A 21572-nucleotide genomic window follows, 5' to 3' on the forward strand; every position below is an offset into this window, starting at 1 on the left:
TTGCCCTTGTCTAGGGGAGCAGCTGCCGGGGCAGCCGTGTGGGAAGTTGGCTCAGGCTCGGCGGCAGCGAGGGCGGCAATAGCGGCTCGGTGTGAGGGCAGCTCGGTGTGAGGGTAGCGGGCTGGACCCGGCCCGGAGCTAAACCCTGCGGTGGGTAACTGAGGAGTCAGCAGTGGGGTGCCGGGGTAAGCCTGTGCTGCAGAGACGGGGGGTGTGGCTGGCACAAGATTATTGTCAGAATTATTTTTTCCCTTAGCTTTTTTGTGTATACGGAACATGGTGAATGAGAGTATAAGAAGAGTTGGGCCTGTCTGTTTTCACACTTTAAAAAGTGTGTCAAACTGGTTGCTGAATACCAGCTTACTAAAATCACAGCCCTCAAAAGCAAGTTACTAATCAATTATCTTCATTGTGCTAACAGTTTAGAGGTTTTAGTATTATTCGGGTTCCAACATTTTCCACTGTTAGGGCACTACATTAATTTCTATATTGGTATATTTGATTTCTAGGAAATAAGCATTCAGCTGCTCAGAAAAATGAAGATGCTGCTCAAAGGTATAATTTCTGAGGAACAGTATGTGATACTTGTGGGTTTTGCTTCACCTTGAAGTTGCAGTGTCTGAGTTGCAGAGGCTTTCCTATCTCAGAGTACCAGGACTAACTTCAGTAAATCACCAGCATCAACATCGTGTAGACGTGTTAGAAGTTACACAGCATCACTCCAAACAGCATGCACATCTGAGCATTGTCTAATAGACTAAAAGTTTGTGATCTGACATCTAGAATCGTAGAGCCTTAGTCTGTATTGCTTGCTTTTTGCTGTCTTAACTTCTTTACATACCTGCCATTTATAATTATTTATATCAAAAAGCACTCAGGAAGTAGTATTTGTTTTATTCATTCCTTTGCTTTGTAACCTGACACTCAGTCATGTCCTAGTTCTTTTTTTCTTCCCATTGTTCATGTCTTACACAGTTCTTCTTTTCCTGACAACGTTCTATACACACTCCCAGGTTCTTTGTCCAGTCAGTTCTGGGTTTCCCTCTTGCCAGGAAATTTAGGGAGTGTATTGCAATACAGTGAGAGTCAATACTTGTCTTGACCAGCAAATAAGGCAAACCAATATAAAATATATAACCCTTTGTAGTTAAAACAGAATTACTAGTCCAGTTACTTGTTGCTTTGTTTGGCCAACATGGTGTGATTGCAGAAAAATTGGAAAATTGTTTATGGAAATCTGCCCTCTATCGTTTAGTGTCTATTCTGTTACAGGAAAGCAGCTCTGGAGGCTGCGCTGAGAAAGAAGATTGAATGTGAGAAAAAAGCATTGTCTATTGTTGAACAGCTCCTGGAAGAGGACATTACTGAAGAGTTCCTTCTAAATTGTGTAGGTGTTGCAAGTTTTTATACTGTTTTGTATCATAGTGTGGTACTTAAAAAAAAAAAATTGAAACAATTTGCTGCAGTTTAAAATAGCCAAACCATTGATTCCCTCTTGTACCAGCTCTGATAACAATTTCCTTATTTTTAAGGATTCTAATTTTCACAGTGAAAACAATGCCCTGGTTTTGCAGGACTGTGTGCATTAATGGATCCTCACTCTTTTATCACAGCCTTTGTTTACACCTCTGTGGTTCTGGACTAACAGATGAACTGTCAAAATTTAGGTTTACATCATGCCATCTGTAAATTTAGACAAAGTCTCTATAATGCACCACAGTTATCTTGCAGAAGAGTTTTGCTGGAATAGTATGATGATTACTCTTGTTAAGGTTGTAAATAAGCTGATTAATAGGTGTATAAAACATGTAAATAGAGGACAATTACAGAAATGACTGCCACATTAGAGGCAAAATTACAAAGGTCTTGTATATGTAAAAAAGAAATGCCCATGTCTTTTTTCCTTCTTTTTACCCTTTTATCTTTCCTACTATGTAGGTTCTCGATGTTGCTTATTAAACTTAATAGATAACTGTACTAACATTTAAGATACTTATATGCTTAAGAGATGTTTTGAGTACAAAAACTGACAAGATTTCCAGTATCTGTTGTTGAACTATTTTCTTGTCATTTTAGGGAAAATGTATTACTCCATCTCACTATAAAGATGTTGTTGATGAACGATCTATCATCAAACTGTGTGGTTATCCTCTATGTCAGAAAAAACTGGAAAATGTAAGTCACTTTTCATTAATGCTGTTATCAAATGAATCTTTTCACAATTGTTATTGTCTTGCATTTTCTTTTTAATTTTAAACTTAGACTATTAAGCACAGATTACTGTCAAGTAATGAGCTAGGCATTATATAATTCCATTTCAGTATAATCCTTCTGAAGTGAAAGTAAAATTCGATCAGCAGTTATTGTATGACAGAATCAGTTACTGTATGATCAGAATCACAATCCCTGTATCTGTTTTGACAGTAATAAAGATGAATGAGTTGTGGCTTCATGGCCTTCCTTTGTGAATGATAAAATTTTGAAATCTTGTTCTTCTGTCAGTGTAGCAACAGATGTCTGTGAAAAGGATTGAAGTGAAAAAAAAACACAATGCAGGGATATTTTTATGTGAATGCATATATATCTGCTATGAAAATGTATGTCAGCTGTGTCACGATGAAAGTCACCCCTCTTTAGGTGTGATGTGTGAGAGCTTCAGCAGATCTCAGAGGTTTAGATAACCTGTGATGTAATACCAGTGCTACACATGATTATCTGAAAACGATCTACTCAAGTACAAAACAATTTACTGTTTTGAACTTCATATTTGCACAGATGTTAATTTCAAAACTGTTACAGTTTACACGGGTTCCTCTGGGTTTGTCTAGGTAGTGGTGGGATCTGAAAGTAAAAATATGCTTATAAATAGATCTGGATTAAGGAAGGACCTGTCTGTAATTGCTCAGCACTTACACATGAAAAAAGCTTGTGCCATGGCAGCTACATTGTTTTATGTTCAGTACTGGTTTTCTTGTAGCTATGGAGCTACTTTAAACTGATTGATGAGATATATATTATTAAATTGTCATTCTTACATCTGAGAAGATGCAACATCAGAAGAATTGAGAGAAAAGGTGGTTGTAATATGCAATTCAATTTAATAGAATATATTGCACATACCCAAATATGTGAATTAAGAATGAAGTTTTCTCTGTAATCACAGTGGAACTGAGAGTCTTGCTGATGAAAGTATATTGTTTTAGGTGCCAAAGCAGAAGTACAGAATTTCAACAAAAACAAACAGAGTTTATGATATCACGGAAAGGAAGGTATGGTAACAAGTTTATTTTTAGAATGTGTTTAATGGTGGCAACATCAGAAATGCATTTTGTAACAGCATTCACATAGTAGCTTGATTCAAAGGCAAATATGCTTGGTTCTTATGAAAATAATTTTCATTAACTGTTAGAACATGAAATTTTTTGTGCATTTCATTTCCTCAATGATATCTTTGGTGAGACAAAAATTAACTTGTTTTCTGAGTTTAAACATAACGTGGAGCATTCTACTTGGATAGCAGTTTGAATGTGGCACAGCTGATCTGTTAAAGGCATTTATGAAGGAGTGTTCTTTATTTTGCTCCAGCACAGTCAGTGAGCTTTAGTAGGGTTAAAATGCACATCTTTTTCAATCACCGAGGTTTGCAGAAAAGTAGTACAAGTTACATCTTATATATTCCTTAGTGTTCTTCCTTGGGGAACATTTAGGTTTCTTTCTTGCGGACTTTTCAACATAAAACCTAACTCTTCACAAAATATTTCTTTCTGGAAGCATATTCACATATGTGGTTGCATTAAAGTCATCTTTGCCAGTTCACAGGATATGCAATCACCTAAAGACACTTAGACACCAAATTGTAAGATAAATGTTTCCACTTACTTAACACCTTAATTTTACTATTTGTCTTTCAAACTGTATGAACAGCATATTAGGGTTATGGGTTGCTCTTTGAACAGTTTGGTTTGTTGGATTTTTTTTATAATTATTGTTATGTAGAATCCAACACTGGTTTGTTTCTCGGTATGTAATAAAAGTGTAGAAAGCAGAAAAAAGAAAGAAGAAAGAAGCAGCTAAATGTGCTTTGTGGGGCACGAGAGAGACCTGTTTGATAGGTTGAGTTTCTCAGGTGAACTAAAAATCTGGCCATAGGCTTGAAAAGAAATGTGTGTTGGGACTTAATTTTACAGGCATTAAAAGCAATTACTTTTGTACCTTTCTGTGTATAAAAAGTTGGCCTTAACCATGTTTTCTTGCTTTCTCTCATTGCCAGTGCTTTTGCAGCAACTTTTGCTATAGAGCATCTAAATATTTTGAAGCTCAAATTTCCAAAAGTCCAGTATGGATGAGAGAAGAAGAAGAGTAAGTATAATCTTATATTTTCACTGCACCTTTTGAGAATATTATTTCTCTGTGCATCTGCAGAACATCAGAATGATTTGGTTGAAGCAGAGGTAGCTGGTGTTAACGTTAGCTTAGCATGGTGTTTGTTCACATCTACCTAGCAGGCATGATCATGTTAGTTTAGAGGGCACACTAGTCAGAAATAATAGTTAACTCCTATGAACTTTAAAATGTACTTACTAGGATTGAATTTTTACAAACTGTATAATGTACAGGATGAATTAATCTTATTCTGTTACAAGAGACTTCTAATTTTAGTACTTGCCATTGACAAGCTTAGACAGTGAATGCTTGCAGTGTATAACATGGAGATATTGCTTATCCAATCTAAATTTCTGATTGCTCATTTCTTGTTCTTCCTGCAATACTCATTTTGGAACACTGTATTAAGTCCATGTTCCCATCTTAGGAAACACAAGCTTGCAAATAATCAGTGGAGCCAATGGGTGTCACTGTTGAACAATAAGGACTTGCATAGAGAATGTTCAGCAAATTTACTCAGCTTTCATTCTCCAGTACACTACTTTTCATAGTCTGGTTTTCAACAAAAGAAACTAGCTGGAGTTACATGTGTCATATGAAATATATGATCAGTGAGAGAAGAGCTTTAGAGAAGCCTCATCAGATCTGAGGTATTTTAGTACTCTCTTTAGGACTCTCCATTAAAAGTTTGCTTACCAGTTCTTTTGAGGTATTATTTTGCTGTCATTAAGAAAACTATTTATAAAATCTCCTTTTATTCTTCACATCAAAAGTGTATAGCTCCGTTATACCTGACATAGAATTTTTTTTTTTGGGGTGGTGGTGGGGAGGTGATATTTTCAAAAAACAAACAAACAAACTCCCAAATCTTGGCTGGCTACACCTCTTTGTACAACCACATACATGTGGACAGACTGATACACACTGACACAGAAGAATATCTGAAATTCCTTTCACAGAAAAGACCACAACTTCCACTTAGAACTCCAAAGAAGAGTTATGGAGCTAATAATTTCAATCACTTTATGTTATCACTTTTAGTTTCCATGATCTTTTAATTATATGAGTGGTGCACCTTTCCTGTGGGGTCTTTTTACATGCTGAAAGGTGTTAGTGCACTGACTTATATTTAGTGCCTGTTTAAAAGGTTTTCTTTCAGTCATAGGATACATGAGATTTTTGACATTTGGTATTGGATAAGAGGAATAGGACTGGGATGCTGCCTCATAACTGAATTGAAGTAAATTAGTTGCAAGTAGAGCTTTGGAAAGAAACTTGTCAGAATTTGTTTAGTAATATTTTTAGTTTCTGGAAATCTTTGAAAACAATTTTCTTAAAAAAAGATAACTTGATAGCCTAATTTTTAACAAAGTAAAATTTAAAATAAGTAAAAATATCCTGAATATTCATATTTTTACGTTAATTGGAAAATTTTCCTATAAATAGCCCAGGATTGTCTTTACTATAGGAATCTTATGATCTATGAGGATCTTGGCATGTTCACTTGTTTGAAGAAGAGACCAAAGGGTGGTCTGAAAGCAGTATAAAACTAGTTGAAAAAAGTTAGAAAGATTACAGAGCCAAACTATTCTTGGTTGATGGCCACAGATAATCCCATTAATGGTTCAGGTTGGACACTTGGAAAATTACTGTACTAAGGTTGTGGTGGAATGGAACAGGATACTCAGCAATGTTTTGAAATCTCTGTCTCTGGAGGTTTGCAAGATTTAAACTTCATGAATTTGTGGCTGACCTAACCTAGTGCTGGTGGCAGTTGCATTTCAAGCGGGAGGTCAGCCTAGAGCCTTGCAGGGTCCTTTCTGACAGCCCTTTGTGTGACTTGGTGACTGGGTTCAGTTCTGTTCACTGTAACAGAGTTGAGCTGCAGGCACACGAGTCACACTCCCCGTGCACAGATCTGCTCTTGCTAGCCTTGCTTTTTTGAACAGAGGGTGTTGCATTAGAAGATCCTCAGATGTCCCTTCCAAACTCAACTATTTTTGTATTTATGTGTATTTCAAGAGAATAGATTTAGCAGGAGAATATTCATTCTGTGTCTTCTTTTTCCAGACCGCCAGACATAGAGCTGCTGAAGGAGGGACGGAGGTACACTGAACCACTTTTTTGTTGTTGTTAGGTGCACCTGTAGCTAGAAATTTTAGCATCATGGCAGATGAAAAGGGAATCTTTGATTTGCTGTGTTACAAAAAAGACCTTACTAGAACCTATGCAAACATTTTTTTTTCTTTTGTGATTCTAACCAGCATATTTGATCTGTATGATTTAGTGTACAGCTGCTCTTGGATTGTGTGTCTTAATTGAGCCTGTTGAAATCTGAAACAAATACACTGTTTGTACCTTGAATGTTTTATGCCATCTATTCTTTATAAAGAAAATGGTGCCAATTATATGTGATGAAAGCTTCTGTACATCTTAATCTAAAAGGTCTGTATCGGCCAAAATGAAATCACGCTACTCTGTCATCTCGCTTTACCTTGCTGTGTATTTTGCAACCTTCTGTTTGTTTTCTTTTGCAACACGTTGCCATTAGGTGGCAAACTTATGTATGCTGAAACAGCTCAGCTGTCCCTCTGGTTTAAGGGTACTATATTCCTGTATATGTTTGCATTTTAAAATTGCACTATTCGTGATGCTAAGTCTGATACTGTTCTGCTGTCTTTAATAATATCTTGTTTATACTGTTCTTTTCTAACTGCCAATAATCAGCTGAGAACTCACTTCTCTAAAAATTCTTTGTACTTGTCATTTTGACTGTAGAATAGTACAACTCTTAGAGTTGAAGACTTTTAGAAGAGCACTTAAAGCAAAAAATTACACTTCTGCTATAAGGGGGAAAATGCTTTGTTGTGTCATTCTTACATGAGAATGGAAAGCTATTGCAGATGAAAGCCATTTCTTATTTCACTGATGACCTGTGTTTTCTTTTGTAGTGGACAGTCTGGAGAAGAGGTGAAACTACGTGATGAAGTAATTAAAGCATCTGATATTGAAAATCCTAGAATATCTTCAGATCCATGTGAATCTGCTTCTCATGACACAGCCAGTGATAGCAGTACTGATACTGAACAAGGATTTATTTCTTCTGTCCTACCAGGAAGTCAGTCAAGTACAGCCAATTTTGCACAGCACTTGCACAGAAAAAGCATCCTCAAAAAGAAGCATGCTCAGAAAGTCCATGCCAGCCCTAAAACTGAAAATGCAGATGTGGTAGAAGTCACTGAACAACTCTCTCATTGTACATTAGACACTCAGGAAGAAAGACATGCTTGCTCTGTTCATAATGAAGTAACTGCACCACCTTCAAGCAATATTACTCCTGGGAAATCAAGTGCTTCAGAAATCGTTGAAAATCCATGTGGATCACAGATAGTTTTTCTAGGTGTGAGCAAAAGAGGAGCAGAACATCTTAAAAGAACGCTAGCTAACTCAACAGAACATAAAAACCCTGAACTGAGGCATCCAGTTAATTCCAAAGGCAGTTTACTAGAAGTGCTTAGGCAAACACTTATGGAATGGAGAACTGAGGAAACTTTAAAATTTCTCTATGGCCCGAACTACACTTCTTTGTGCTCATCAGAGTGCATAGCATCTGTCAAACAGGAGACTGAAGAACTTGATGAGGATGACTTAGATACAGCTGATGATCTTGACACTGTTGCTGTAGGGGAGTCTGAAAACAGTTTGAACTACTCTCTACCTTTCACAAGCTCAGGTGGAATAGTTAAGCCTGTGCCTAGTTATGAAAAGTTAAAAGAAGAGACAGAGTTCCTGGAACTCCGAGTAAAAGAGTTCTATAAAGGAAGCTGCATCTTGGCTGAAGAGGCAGCGACACCAGCACAAGCAGGGGAACATCCAAGCAAAGACAAAGTAAGTATCTGGTGGAACAGTGTGGAGGTTCTATGAAGCCTGAATAGACCTTCAAAGAATTAGTACTTTGTTTCTGCAATCATAAGTGGCTAAGTATCTCACATGGAGAAAATTCTGGTAGCTGCATAACTGTGTTGCATCAGACTGTGCAAGTGTCTTCCCATTAAAAATAGTTGGTTTTTTTTATTCAGAGATAAGTTATTTAACGTTCAAATATTTATTGATTATCTGTGACTTATTTGATGTACTAACTTTAATTAAACACTAGGTTCTAGCTGTTAAAGTTTCTTGTCTGATACAGGATGATCAAGAGGAAGATCTCACCTTCCCCCTTGTTGATTCAAATGCACAAATGCAGATTAGGAAGCGAATCGTCCTTGAAAAGCTGAGAAAAGCGTAAGTATCCTTTATTTTGATGAGTGTCAGTCTGAAGTTGGTGCTCATCATTGTTTTAAGTAACACACACTGTCCAAGGATGGGCCTGGCTCTTTCTATGTGACCCTAGTCATAACTTAAGCCCATTATTGCCTTAAAGGATTTACTTGATTCTGCAAAAGTCAGCTGTGGTAGAGTTGCAGGTGTCAGGTACCAACAGCTTAAGTTTAAACTGAAAAACTTGAAATGGATTGAGAGAAGTGCAAATATTTGTCTTGTATATTAAGCATACTGTTAGTTGTAAACAAATCTTTGTAATTGTTTAAGCATAGGTCTTACAAAGATAGAGTTTCTAATGCACGTTTGGATGGCTGGTATCAGTATACCCCCTAGCTACAATCACTAAAGGCCCTCAGAATTGGATTTTAAAACTTTACAAACAGCACACCTTCTTCACATGCATAAAAAGGCTTTGGAGTCACACAAAAGAGATTAAGGTATTTCTGATAACAGCTGTTAGAACTATTAAATTGTCAAAGTTGGGAGGACCATGAAAATATTCTCATTGTCAAGGCAGTGCAGATATAAATGAGTGTTTGAAGGTCATGATTCTGTTGGTTTTTGGTAGGGGTATTTACTTTTCTGTCATTGTAGTTTGTGTTACCTAGCCAAACCAGGTTTTGCAGAAGCTTTTTTTTTAACTTAAAAATCTCACAACCAACCCCTCCATCCCTACCAAAAAAAAGAAAATCCTTTCTGTTTTTCTCTACCTGCACCATGTGTGGATAGGCCACAAACATGGAATTAAACCATCCCCCAAGTGTCTTTGTCTGTAAGTGTTGATTGTTTTAAATTTCCTGAGCTGATGCAGTCGTCCTGTCACAATCAAGAGATAATTTTCATTGTGATAAAGCAGTGAATATGCCCAGCATCATAAGAGTCCTGTGTTCAGTTTTTGTAAAACATGCAGACTTCCAGAATAATGATACACTGTGTGTTATGTGCATATAAATGCAAATCACTGGATATTCAAATGCAAGAGAATTTTAACTATTAAACAGATAAATAGAGGCAAAAGTTTAATCCTAAATGTGAAACACAAATGATGTTATTTCCATCATTTGGGAATCCTGACAACTAGTTAAGAGTATGTGCAGTTTGTGTGGTCTATCCTTTTTTATGCACACATAAGTAGAGAGGAACGTGTCTTTTTCTCTCTTTTGAAATTTTCTGATAACTGTCATCTGGATTTCAACTATCAGGCGCACAGTGGACTGACATTTCTGTTGCATATGTGTGAGTCTGAGGTTAGCAGGTATGTTAGGTGTGAATATCTCATTTAGACATAAAGTTTTCTTTTGTATTGTTATTTTTGAGCCAAGTAAATAAAAGCCTTCAAAAATGTATAAAGCCTGTAGTTCTAATCTTGATAGTTAAAAAAAATTACTTTTTTCCAGAACTAAAAGGTGAAATTAGTAAGTATATGTATGTAGAACTATATTTAAATCTTGACATTCACACTGAACTGGAGCGTCTTAATTTTAAAATCAAGCAGTTGCAAAGTGAAGATGTTGGCCCAAACAGCCCACAGAGAGAGCTGAAATGAAAACTACAGATCTGATCTGCTGCACAAAAGTCAAATCTCTTTTCCTTTTTACTAACTTGGATAAGCTTTGGTGGAAGTCCTACTTGAGAAGAAATGAGAAAGAGGGGAAAATGTATATTGACTGGTGTCTTTTGCCTTCTAGATTATCTGCAGTTTTGGGCCCTCTTCAGATTGCTTCAGGTGATGTTTACACAGAGCTAAAAAATCTTGTCAAAACTTTCCGGTGAGTATTGGTCTTTACTTCGAGATTTTTATAAACTGATGAATTAAATACTATTGAATGATTTGTGATTTGGGCACAGAGAGGGCCCTATTGCAGATTTGCCTTTCTCTAGCTGTGTGTTCATGTAGGTAATGTCACATTCCCTGTGGACTGACAAGTCAGCCCTTTCCCTGCTCCTGACTGTGGCTGGGTCACCAGGAGTATTTGTAGATTTTTAAAAACTAGGCCAGTGGTCTCTGGAGGATGCTGGTGAGTCTTTTAAGGGTTCTGCTACCTCGTCACCTCCTATTAAGCGTGAGTTTCTGAGATCTGTCCCTTTCTTTTGCTCTGGCTCCCTGCAGCTGGGCTAAATGGTTTTAATCTGATTAATAATTTTTACCACTAACTTCTAGAGTCAGTCAGTTGGATCTGTCCCTGATTTGAAAGGGAAGTAGATCTAGTGAGCACTTTTATCGCCACAGGTGAAGCTTCTGCTTCAGTCAGTAGGACTAAAGACAGTATATGGAAACAGTGAGATAAAGAGGGAGGGAAAACAGAATGGTAACTTCTCTGAACATTTTTAGTTTTTCTTTGGGAGACGACTCTCATAACCTGGACCTAGACTGAGTTGTGCATCCTCAAGTATTGTCAGAAAAAGTGCAACAGCAGTTGCTAACTTGTGTGTACATTGTCCCTCTTGAAACATCCCTCCCACATCCTCAGCCTGCATGAGATTTACATGTAAATTTTCCAAAACTCATTCATGTAGCATTTGCCACAAGGAATCTAGGCCTTGGTGAATAGAAACCCAGCTCTACCCAGTTCCGTATGATTTACCCCATGTCTGGAAGGACACCACTAAAACACAGATGTCTGTACAAAATTTCTTACTTGGGAAGATTCTCTCTTCCTTTCTGATAACGCTTTTAAATAAAAGCATTGATACTATTTGAGTTTGCTTCTGTGATTGCAGTCTTTTAAGTTCTGATTCACCTTTTATTTTAACTACACCACTGAAACCAGTGAAAATATTTTTGTATATAGTGTACAGACACCTATTGTTTGAGTAACATGTTTGTGTCTTAAAACAGTTTTGTTGGTCTGCAGTTTAAAGGCTTAATAGTCACTTTAACATATGGGTTGATAAACCTGGAGAAACTACATTTGGTGTCTTTCAAACCACTTTTATGATTGAGTTTATTTTGTGTCTTTTTTGTTAGGAAGTAAGTTGAAGGTAATGGTAGCAAGTTCTTGGGGTTCTCTTACTGTGGAGATTGCAGATCAGTTGCTTCGAAATTCAGGATTCTGGGTGGGGGATGGTTAAAGATAATTGTGGGCACTATACAAGCATTTAAAACTATAATAATATAATATATCTCTCAAAATAACTGGAGTTTTGTTGTCACTGATAGAAAAATAAAAAAAATATGGGAAATAAGGAAGCAATAAAAACCTTTTGGCCCTTTTTCTGTCTTGCATTACTTATATGGAAGGGTCTGTTGGTACACAAGAGCTAACTCATGGATATTGAGATGAAGGCATAGACTTGAATCTCCAGTTTGGTATGTAGGTTTAAGTTTATGTAATATTAGTAGTCTCTTAAGTTTTGGATTTAATGCTTTGGAAAGGAGACTTGGGATAAATTTTAAACGGAATTTGTATTTACAGGGTATGGAAATTCAGATGTTACTTTCTTTGTTAATGTGGTTCAAATGCATAATGATGATGGAGGAGCACTGATAAATGCTCGTGCTCTTTCCTGCTTTTTATACTGAAGATATTTCAGGCTGAAGAGTTTGCCAAAGAGGGTAGTAGATAAAGCACATGGCTGTAGTAGAGCTTAGCTGAAGAAGGGTAAAAGAGCATGTGGTGAACTAAGCAACAACGATTTTCAGCTCCATTGGTTTTTAAAGAAACACTTGCAGTTCAGCCTCCTTTGGGCAGCATTTTATTCAATCACCACTGCTAAGAAACACACTAGAGAGATCTCAAGAGACATTTTAGAATGGTTAGAGCTCTTCCCAAACAAAGTCCCTCAGTGCCTGTAAGCTTTTGTTACGAAAACTGAGATGTCACATAATTCTCCAGAGTGTGTAAGGGCACTTTGTTAAAAGATCAAGAGAAAATTAGCTTCTTATATATAAATTGAAGATAAATTATTTTGAATGTGTAGTTAGGTTTTTTAAGGCATAATACTTCATTTTTAAAATAGGATTCCATCTGTATTTTATGGTTGCAAGTATTTAAATTTCCATTATGGAGCTTATAATTGACATTGAGCTCTGCCAATGACTCAGATGAGAGATGTGTTCAAGACTTCTTGTTACAACTTGGTTTTATCACGTGTCCAAGACACTCTTTTAGCTTTCAAGTATGTGTCATGAATATATGTTATCTGGCATATACACGTATTAATGCCTATTTGACCTGTTACCCTTGTTAAGTGGAATTTTAATTTCTGGGTTTCAAGTCGGTAGTACTTGGTCGTAGACAAAGTTCTGTGTGGAAATAGGAGAGTATCAGAATGCTAATGACTTTTTCTCAAGTAATTAGGCTTGTCTCAAAGGAAGCCTAAAGTTCAATAGTGACTTATTTTTGCTGGTTGTCATCAGACTAAATTATGTTACATTGTATAAATATGTTGCTGTTTTCCAGGAGGTAGAAAAGTTGTCTGTTATGGTTAAATTGGTCTAGTTGAAACCTAAAGAAAAACAATATATGCTTCAGTATTTACCTGCCTGCTGCCCTGGGTTAGTTAAACTTCACTCATCTTAGTGGAAGTTTTGGAAAAAATACAGGTAGCTGAGGTCCCCTAAAGTCATGACTGCATCCTAATCTCATGAAGTCAGTTTCTTGATTTACAGAATGGCCAGATTCTTGAACTGCAGTTACATATGCCCATACCTGGGAATCTGGATGTAGGAAGGAAAGGCTGCTACGTTTGCAAAGATGCTGGGTTTGCTGTTTTCATTTACTCTGGATTCCTACTAATTCCCTATTGGAGTTCCCATGCTTTGCAGGATGGGTACTAGTCAGTTATCAGGGTGTCATTGGAGATGAAATTGTTATGCATCTTACTCTTCAGTCCTTTTTCCAGAAAGCTTCTGCCTCTTGGATCCATGTGCTCAGTCAGGCTCCCTGACAGAGTGTGAAAACCACGTGGGTCCTGTTGGGTGGCTGCAGCGTGTCTTGCTGGAGTGAACCACAAGACCCACAGACCAGCAACTAAGCAACCCACACAGCTATTTGGGATCATCCAACTTTCCTAGCTTGCATATCCTGCCTTACACAGGCCAAGAAAGTGGGCACATTCCATTTTGGGAAGTTGCATATTGTTTTCTTTCTTTAGGAAGGTGAGGAAGAATTTGGTCAAACTTTAACAGAAAATATTTCACTGCAAAACACAAAGCTTTGTACATTTTTAACATTTCCACATGTTTTTAGGACAGAAATCTAGTGACCTCTTTCATGGATTGTTCTGAAGTAACAGTTTTTGCTAGAGGCAAGACAAAGAATTAATGAACCGTTTTTACAGAGACCCTGCAGTTCCCTGTTTCTGAAAGCTTTGCTCTTCAGAGGCCTTGGTGTTGACATAGAGCTTGTTTGAAAGTGACTGCCCTTCCACTGCTCCTTATTATTTAAGGCTTCACACCTGTAGGTTGCTTGCTTTACTCTGATCTCTCTGAAATGTTTTTTTTTCCAGCTGCTCAAGTGTTTTAGGACAGGTGTTGTACTGAGAGGTTACTCAGTTGCAGAAGCCTGACTGTTCATCCAGTGCAGTGACTATAGTTCATCAGCAGATCCATACTGCTGTGCCCTGCTGGTTATCTGTGTCTTCTGACTACCTCCTTCAGAAATACCATATTGATAGCAATGACTAGTGTTCAGACCTTGCCAATCAATACTTACATTGGATAAGAGTTAATTGACACAAATAACTGCATCTCTCGGTCTGTGTACAAGAATGACACCTTCCTGTGCTCTAATCAATAATAACTCCTTGTAAAGCATTGAAATAAAGCTACTTTCTCTATTTGACAGAGTTTCCCCAGGTGGCTTGGAGCTGTCTCTTTCATTGTGTCTCATCATAACAGATTAACTGGAATGTTACATATGAATTGCCTGTCAGGATGATTCCATCAGGCATTTCTTGGTAGTGTTTATCACTGTCATCAGTGTTGAGTCAAGATGTTCAGCCTTTGTTTTGTCTCTTATTCTGTAGCCAGAAAAATGTAACAGTTTACCAGGTACAGACTTTGTTGCCAGCTAAATCCATTAGCTATTTCGAATAAAAATTGCTAAAATGAACCTTTTAATAACAAATATAATAAGTATTTGCCAGAACTGTTGGTTCTGGTTTGATGTAACAATTCCTGTGTATGCAGTGCAAAATATTGTTTTTTCCTTTCATAATTTAACAAAACTCAGATTGTTGAGACGTTACTTGAAGAATTATTGCTTCAGTATCTTATTTTGGTTTGAAGACTTGGAGATTTGAAGAGGAAAATGGGATAATATTGCTTTGATAATTACAAATTTATTTTATTAATTTTTAATATCTTTCTGAAATAGAGAAATGCAAACAAATACTATAAAAGATCTTACTGATAACTACATTTTTAATGACCACTTCGAATATAATTTTGGGGAATTACTTACTAAAATTTGAATTTTAACAATGACAAATACAATTACATCTGCTTTCTCAAATTTTAGCCTTTTTTGGGTGGGGGGAGGGGTTGGGTAACTATATATTTACCCAAAGTAATTTTTTTTTAAGTAATCTAACTGAGGAAAAAAACCCTGGATTTGAATTTGTTGCCCGAGAGGAGCTTGCTGAAAATGAACAATCTTCACTAGTGTTTGTAGGAGTGGGTATGAGTGACAGGGTATCTTCATTCTGGATCTGAATTTGTACAAGGTCATGGAAGGGAAACTGAAAGCAAGAAGGAAGCAAACATAGAGAGGCACTTGCCCCTCAGTTTATCTGTTGGATGGTGCCATCTTTCTGAATACAATTAATTATGCTGGGTCTTTTGGGTGCCTGCATAGCCACAGCTTCATTTTTGACTGTGACTTTTCCATGAAATTGCTTGTTTTGAACACTAAGGATCATGCCTAAATTGAGACAGCAATTCACAGATGAATGGTTTTAACACAGATTAGTACTTGACTTAAAGCAGATCTGGTTTTTTAGGCAGTTCAGCTGAAGGGGTCAGCTGGTATTCAGTGCAGCAGTACTTTATTTGAACACCCATGTGGTTCTTTATTCACACCTCATTTATATTTATATGGCTCTTATATTTGCTCTGGCTCCCATTGCATAAGTTGGAATTCTGGATTTCCATTTTAAAAACAAGACTCATCAGAGGATTGTCACTGTCACCTTATAAAATTCAGATTGTGTCCACATCAGCTTTTACAGCAAATCTGGATCTGAAGCCAACAGGAGGGGAAAACTAAGTGTAAGAGGGTCCATCTTTTAGAAACTCATGTGCAGTTCTGGAGAATTTCCCAGTGGTTATGAGTGAGAGCTGGGCCCTCACAGCAGTCAGGACTATTTGTGGGCAATGGAAAAGAAATAGCTTCTGCTTAGTCTTCCCCATCCTACTTTCATGTAAAAAAAAGGGGACGTTGGAAATTCTGCAATTCCTCCATTAGAGAATGACAGAAGCTTGAGAGCTGGTGAATTCCTCAGATACAGCTTCTTTATAGTTCAGTGTATTAATGATAGAATTAAAATTCAGCCGTTAAAATCTGCTTACTTTTGTCCTTAAATGTACTGATTTTTGTTTAATTATTTTTCAGGTTAACAAACAGAAATATTATTCACAAAATGCCTGAATGGACTCTCATTGCTATTGTTTTGTTATCTGTGTAAGTACCCTTAAATATCAAATATTCTTATGTGCAACTGTCGTCTTATCCTATTGGAACAATATGTAATCTTCAGGTAAAAAAAAAGAAGGATTTTATGGAACTAACTGTGGCATCAACAGAAGTATTTCTTTCATACAAAGGAACAACATTTTCTTGACGTAACAGAATTGTCCCCCTTGCATCAAATGTTATCAATAGACAAATTTATGTTAAAAAAGAAAAGCTGAACTTTAGGAGGTTTTAAAGAGGCCTTGCAGGATGAAGTAGGAGCATAATTCACCCTCTTCCATTTGCTGCTGGCATACATTCTTTCCCTCTCTGACATTAGGACAAAATGACATGTGTATTGTATTATTTTTTTGGCGTAACTGTTAGGCTTTTCATTTCTCATTTTGCTTCTAATTTCTTAAAAGGTTTCACTTTTATGATTAAACTTAAATCACTTGTATAAAGATATGTGTGCTTCTAAATAGGTATAAGTATTCTTATAGAGGGGAAGTCTCCTTTAGGAGGATTGTTAATCCTAAAGAATACTGGAAGGATTAGCTTTGTTGCTGCAGTGCCTACAGTCCTCCTTAGCTTTGTTTTACTTACTGTAAAATTACTTACTGTAGAATTTAATTCTTTACACTGATTTCCTTAATAGGAAGCCTGGTTGTATTAGAGTGTCTTTCAGTACACTTCTACACAGAAGCATGATCTATAAAAGCTGTATTCATATTCATCAAGTGAGTTCCTTCCTTGTATTTTGCAAATTCATGTACATTTCTGAAGTTAAAGATTCAAACTTTGCAGGGTGTTAAACTGACACAAATTTGTATTAAAAGGTGAACTAACGTTAAATGTTTAAGAAATCACTGGTGGTTTCACAGTGTGAGGCTCTGCCCTTCCATTAGGGTTAAACCATCAACCAATCTTTGTATGCCTTGAGCTTGAATTACGAGATTGCAAAAATCTTCATTCCAGACTCTGTTCATTACTGCACTGCTGCTGCTGCTTTTGGGCTTCCTGGGTCACTGGAGCCTGTAGGACAGAGAGGTACTTACAGACATTCACAGGTCAGGAAGTATTGTGGGCCAGCCTCATGGCATGCCCAGCCCTGCACTTACTTTCCTTGATATTACTTCAGTCTGACACATTGTTCTGGCTCTGCTGTCCCAAGGAAGACGGTACCAGCAGGCATTAGAGCAGGCTTCAGCGAGCCTTACATCTGTGTCACCCAGCCACATAGCGCTCAAATGATTCATTAAATCAGAACACAGAAAGTAACTTTACTTGAATGCCTTGGCATAAATTTTTTATCAACTATAAGAACAAATCTTTTGTCATTTTTACTATATATTCTTATGGTTGAATTGGTAATTTGTGAAACAGATCTTATGAATTTTTCAAGTAGTTTCTGTACAGTTAAGGAAATGGTGTCTCTTTTTGATCAGAAGTTAAAATATGTAGCCAGTCTGTGCATATGATGAGCTGTAAATGTTTACATAAGAAATGATTGTTTTACAGCTGCTTTAAAATGTTATACAAGTAGCAGGCAGTTCTGGAAGCAGTCAGTATAAGCAAAGAACCAAGTCTTTTTTTACCTTTGTTTATTAAAGGTCCATCCCTAAAGAAATTAATTATATTTGACCACAAAAAGAGTAGATATTATTTATAATAATAGTGAAATCATAAATAAAACCTCTGCTGATTTCTGCATATTCTAAGGTTCTTGCAAGCTCATGAACTTGAGATTTTTAACAACTCTCAGTTGCTTCTTAGGACAGAATGTGGAAGAATGTAGGTAGAATTGAATGAGGAATTAAGAAGGAATTAGAGGAATTAAGATTCCTCTAGTAAGATGATTCATGTTGCATTATTTCCAGAAAGATTAAAGTAGAACACTTAATTATCTGGAAATTCTAATCAAACTTGAGTATTTAGTGGAAGCCAGGACTGTGCAGGGAAAGGCTACTGAGGACCTGGACAACCCCTCCCAGGTCCTCACTCAGGCCCTTTCTCACCTCCTCCAGGCTGCCAAGGAACTTGTCATGTATTGCTAATAATTCTCGTAAAAAGAATTATGCCCTATTTAAGTCCTCTCCCTTAGTTGTACTGAGACATTATGCACATTGTAAAACATCTAATATTATTTAGATCACAGAGATGTGTGGAGCCTGAGTCAGAGTGGGTCTTCAGTCGCTTCAGTCACACTTTCACATTTATTCACAGGTCTTGACCTGGTTTCAGACATAGGACGACCATTTTACTGCCAACACTAACCAGTAAAGCTGCATAAGCAACACCCTGGTAGAGGATAATGCTTCCTCTTCCCAGGTCGGTGCCATACCATACTACAGGTATCCAAGGATACAGGGGTTGCAGAAGGCAGAGTGAGCATGGGTTTCAAGGTAAACCTCAAAAAAATCTAAGACTTGAAGTATTTTTTGTTTTGTATTAAAAGTTGCAAGGTTGTTTTGTTTAAGTAGCAACTGTTGGACTTCGCTTGCACCCTATTTTGTGCATCAGTGTTGTGGCTCACCACTTCCTTCTCAAACATATATGGCTAGTAGTGTGCTGAGGACTTGGTGTACTTAACTTCACAGTGCACTTTCAGAGTGCCCCAGCCCTTTTTGTGATAAGGTAGTGGACAGAGTAACTGTTAGCATTACTGCTGTATTGTAGTCTAGTGTATTATGGTATGATCATGCTCTCCTCTCTTTGTGTGAATGTGCATATTGACTCTTTGTACGATACACCATGATGGATATCATTAATGCCTAATTTTGGTGCTGAAATTAGACCCTAGGCACGCTTCATAGTCTGCAGGTTCTTGAAAAGTTGCTGAAAGTACTTCTACTGACTACTAAAGAAACCTGAGCTTCTCATTTATCGAAATAAAGAGCCTGGAACTGGGCAGTGTGGCATGTCTCAAAGTATAAAATGTTGGAGATTTCTGCAGTGGAGTATTTAACGTTCCTGGTGAACAGTTGGACTTTTTCAATCAAATTACTATATAAAATATGAACACAGCCAGTCTCTGCCTTTATTGAAAATCTAGCCTGAGGCACTCCTATGAATATAGCACATTCAGCAATGCTGAATCGACCTTTTTAGAGTACACTTTGACAGTCAGAGATTTATGTTCAAACAGTGGTATTCATGCCTGTTGTGGAGTGAGTGACTCTTAAAAATTATCTGTATATCAAATTTCTTAATTATTTGTAATTAATAGTAATTTTGGCATTAATTTGGCAGTAATTTTGGTTTCTTCCTATTATATTGTTTAACATGTTAAATAGAATTTTGTTCTAGTAATAGCTGCTTTATAATGTACTGTAAACTAGAATGCAGAAGTTGCATCTTTTTCTGCCAAAGAACTTTGCAAGATACCAAATGAAGCAGATAAATAGATATAAATACAGTAGTTCAGGAAAGAAAGGAGAAAGTGGGAAGATTGGTTGCTATACAAGCACGGGCACTTTCTGTTTTTAGTGTATACCCCTGGCACAGACTAATGGAAAGCTTTCAAGATATTTTCAGGAAATGTCTGCTTTCATCTTACTTATCTGAGCTCGCTGGTTCCAGTGAACTGTGGTCAGCTTCATCTACAAAGCCTATGCAAGAGGTTCCCCCGCTAAAAGCTTTGAAGCATTTCAAAATGTTCTGGGATTAGTTTATAAGCATTTGGCTGCAGTATTTAAACAAACTCAAAATGACCATGATCACTAAACAAAAGCCATCATTATATGTGTGCAGCCACTTTAGATAAATGTGTCATGTGGAGATGTACTCTAGAGGTTTACTCTCTTGGAGATAACAGTTCAGGAACTGGAGAATCTTGGGTTCAAGTATGTGTTTTTACTCCTCTCACACGAGAGCACATCTATTGCTCAGCACTGACATTTCTAAATCATTTTAAGAGGAATTTAGATGTTTCTGATATCACTACTGTGTTCTTATCTGAAAGTGTATGAATGTTTGAAATGTATGAATCTAATGTACAAATACATATAGGATATGAATCAGACTTGCAGAGTGACTTTTTCCTACAGAAACCACATACAAGTCAGCTGAATGATATTTTATTTAGCATGTCTGATGATGGGAGTTCGGTTCCAGGTTTCAGCTGAGAAAAATAATTTATCATTAACCTAGAAATATGATTGTTTCCTATTTTGAAACAGAACTGAGCTTGCAGGACCAAGAATCCAAAGAGGTTTTTTATAAAAACATTTGAATGTGGTTATAGTGTTTATCTGAAGAGTAACATCATTGTGTGAAATAGGGAAAAGGCAAATTTGTCTTAATGCATTAAAAAATACCTTCTTCCCTTTTTCTCTTAATTTTAGGCTGTCATTTGGTAAGTGTGAATTCAAATTTTATTTTAAGCAGTTCTTAAACCTTTTAAGCAGTTTTTTTCTATTTAGCTTGCTTACTTATCAGCAATTTCTAAGCAAACATGAAGTTGCTTATTTGGCGTATTGTGGACATACGATCAATATTATCTTTGTTCTTTCTGGCATGTTCCAGTATTATTTAGGAAACATACACAGAACAGTACCATGAGGGATTTCAGTGTTATTAATTGGAATATTAGTCAGTGGCAACTTTAAAATTAATTAAATATCTTCCTCTTTCATAAGGGAGAAAATAGAAGAAACTTTAACAGTTTCCAAGAAGGTGTTTCTCCTGGAACAAAAACCCCCCACTGTCGCTGCAGTGATGTTACGCAGGAAGCGATACCGTGAATTTCATTGCAGCCCATACAGCTGCAATCTTTTCCATGCTGGTATTCTCATGGGTAGCATTCTAAACGGGACATTTGGATGTGCTGTGTAACTTTCATGAATGCCCAGCATAAACTCTCTGAGTCCAGGATAGTTAGTTCCTGGATAAACAGTGCTGGAGCTTGGCTTCATCAGCAGGAGTGGTGCCGTGGCACACGCTGTGTCCTGGACTCCTGCTGCACCGAGCCAGGAGGGTTGGCTCAGAAAGCTGTCATCTCTGCACCTGCCAGCTCTGCTGCCCAGTGCAGGGGAAGAGCAGGGGCATGGCTATCTGCCAAGTGTCTTGGAAATCCCTCCAAGAGATAGAAATCTGCGTGTTCTCAGCAGCTGTGTGTGTGTGGGCATTCAGGCTGACACTATGCACAACCAGCAGAGCTGGTATACAAAGTGAATCACTAGCTATAAATTGTCCCTCGTGGTGGTGTTCTAACAAATCTTTTTGTTAGAATCTAGAAATACTTTTATG

The 21572-nt window shown here is 37.1% G+C and overlaps 1 protein-coding gene across 2 annotated transcripts in view; it reads left to right on the plus strand.

Moving 5' to 3' along the window:
- The window catches only part of RPAP2 (RNA polymerase II associated protein 2), a 34734-nt gene that overhangs the window by 387 nt on the left and 12775 nt on the right, over positions 1-21572 (plus strand). The window contains exons 2-12 of one of the 2 annotated variants that reach the window (XR_015805416.1): positions 510-555; positions 1273-1387; positions 2077-2175; positions 3204-3269; positions 4271-4359; positions 6454-6489; positions 7335-8271; positions 8573-8667; positions 10395-10475; positions 16263-16331; positions 18549-18727. Coding sequence is in view for 1 of the 2 variants with exons in the window: in XM_014884205.2 (XP_014739691.2) it covers positions 510-555; positions 1273-1387; positions 2077-2175; positions 3204-3269; positions 4271-4359; positions 6454-6489; positions 7335-8271; positions 8573-8667; positions 10395-10475; positions 16263-16331 (1633 nt within the window). In the remaining variant the exon portion in view is untranslated. The remainder of the gene's footprint in view (positions 1-509; positions 556-1272; positions 1388-2076; positions 2176-3203; positions 3270-4270; positions 4360-6453; positions 6490-7334; positions 8272-8572; positions 8668-10394; positions 10476-16262; positions 16332-18548; positions 18728-21572) is intronic. The other variant, XM_014884205.2, reaches the window with a different exon arrangement.

This window comes from Sturnus vulgaris, chromosome 9 (genome assembly GCF_052056855.1).
Source record: "Sturnus vulgaris isolate bStuVul1 chromosome 9, bStuVul1.hap1, whole genome shotgun sequence".
Lineage (NCBI taxonomy): Eukaryota > Metazoa > Chordata > Aves > Passeriformes > Sturnidae > Sturnus > Sturnus vulgaris.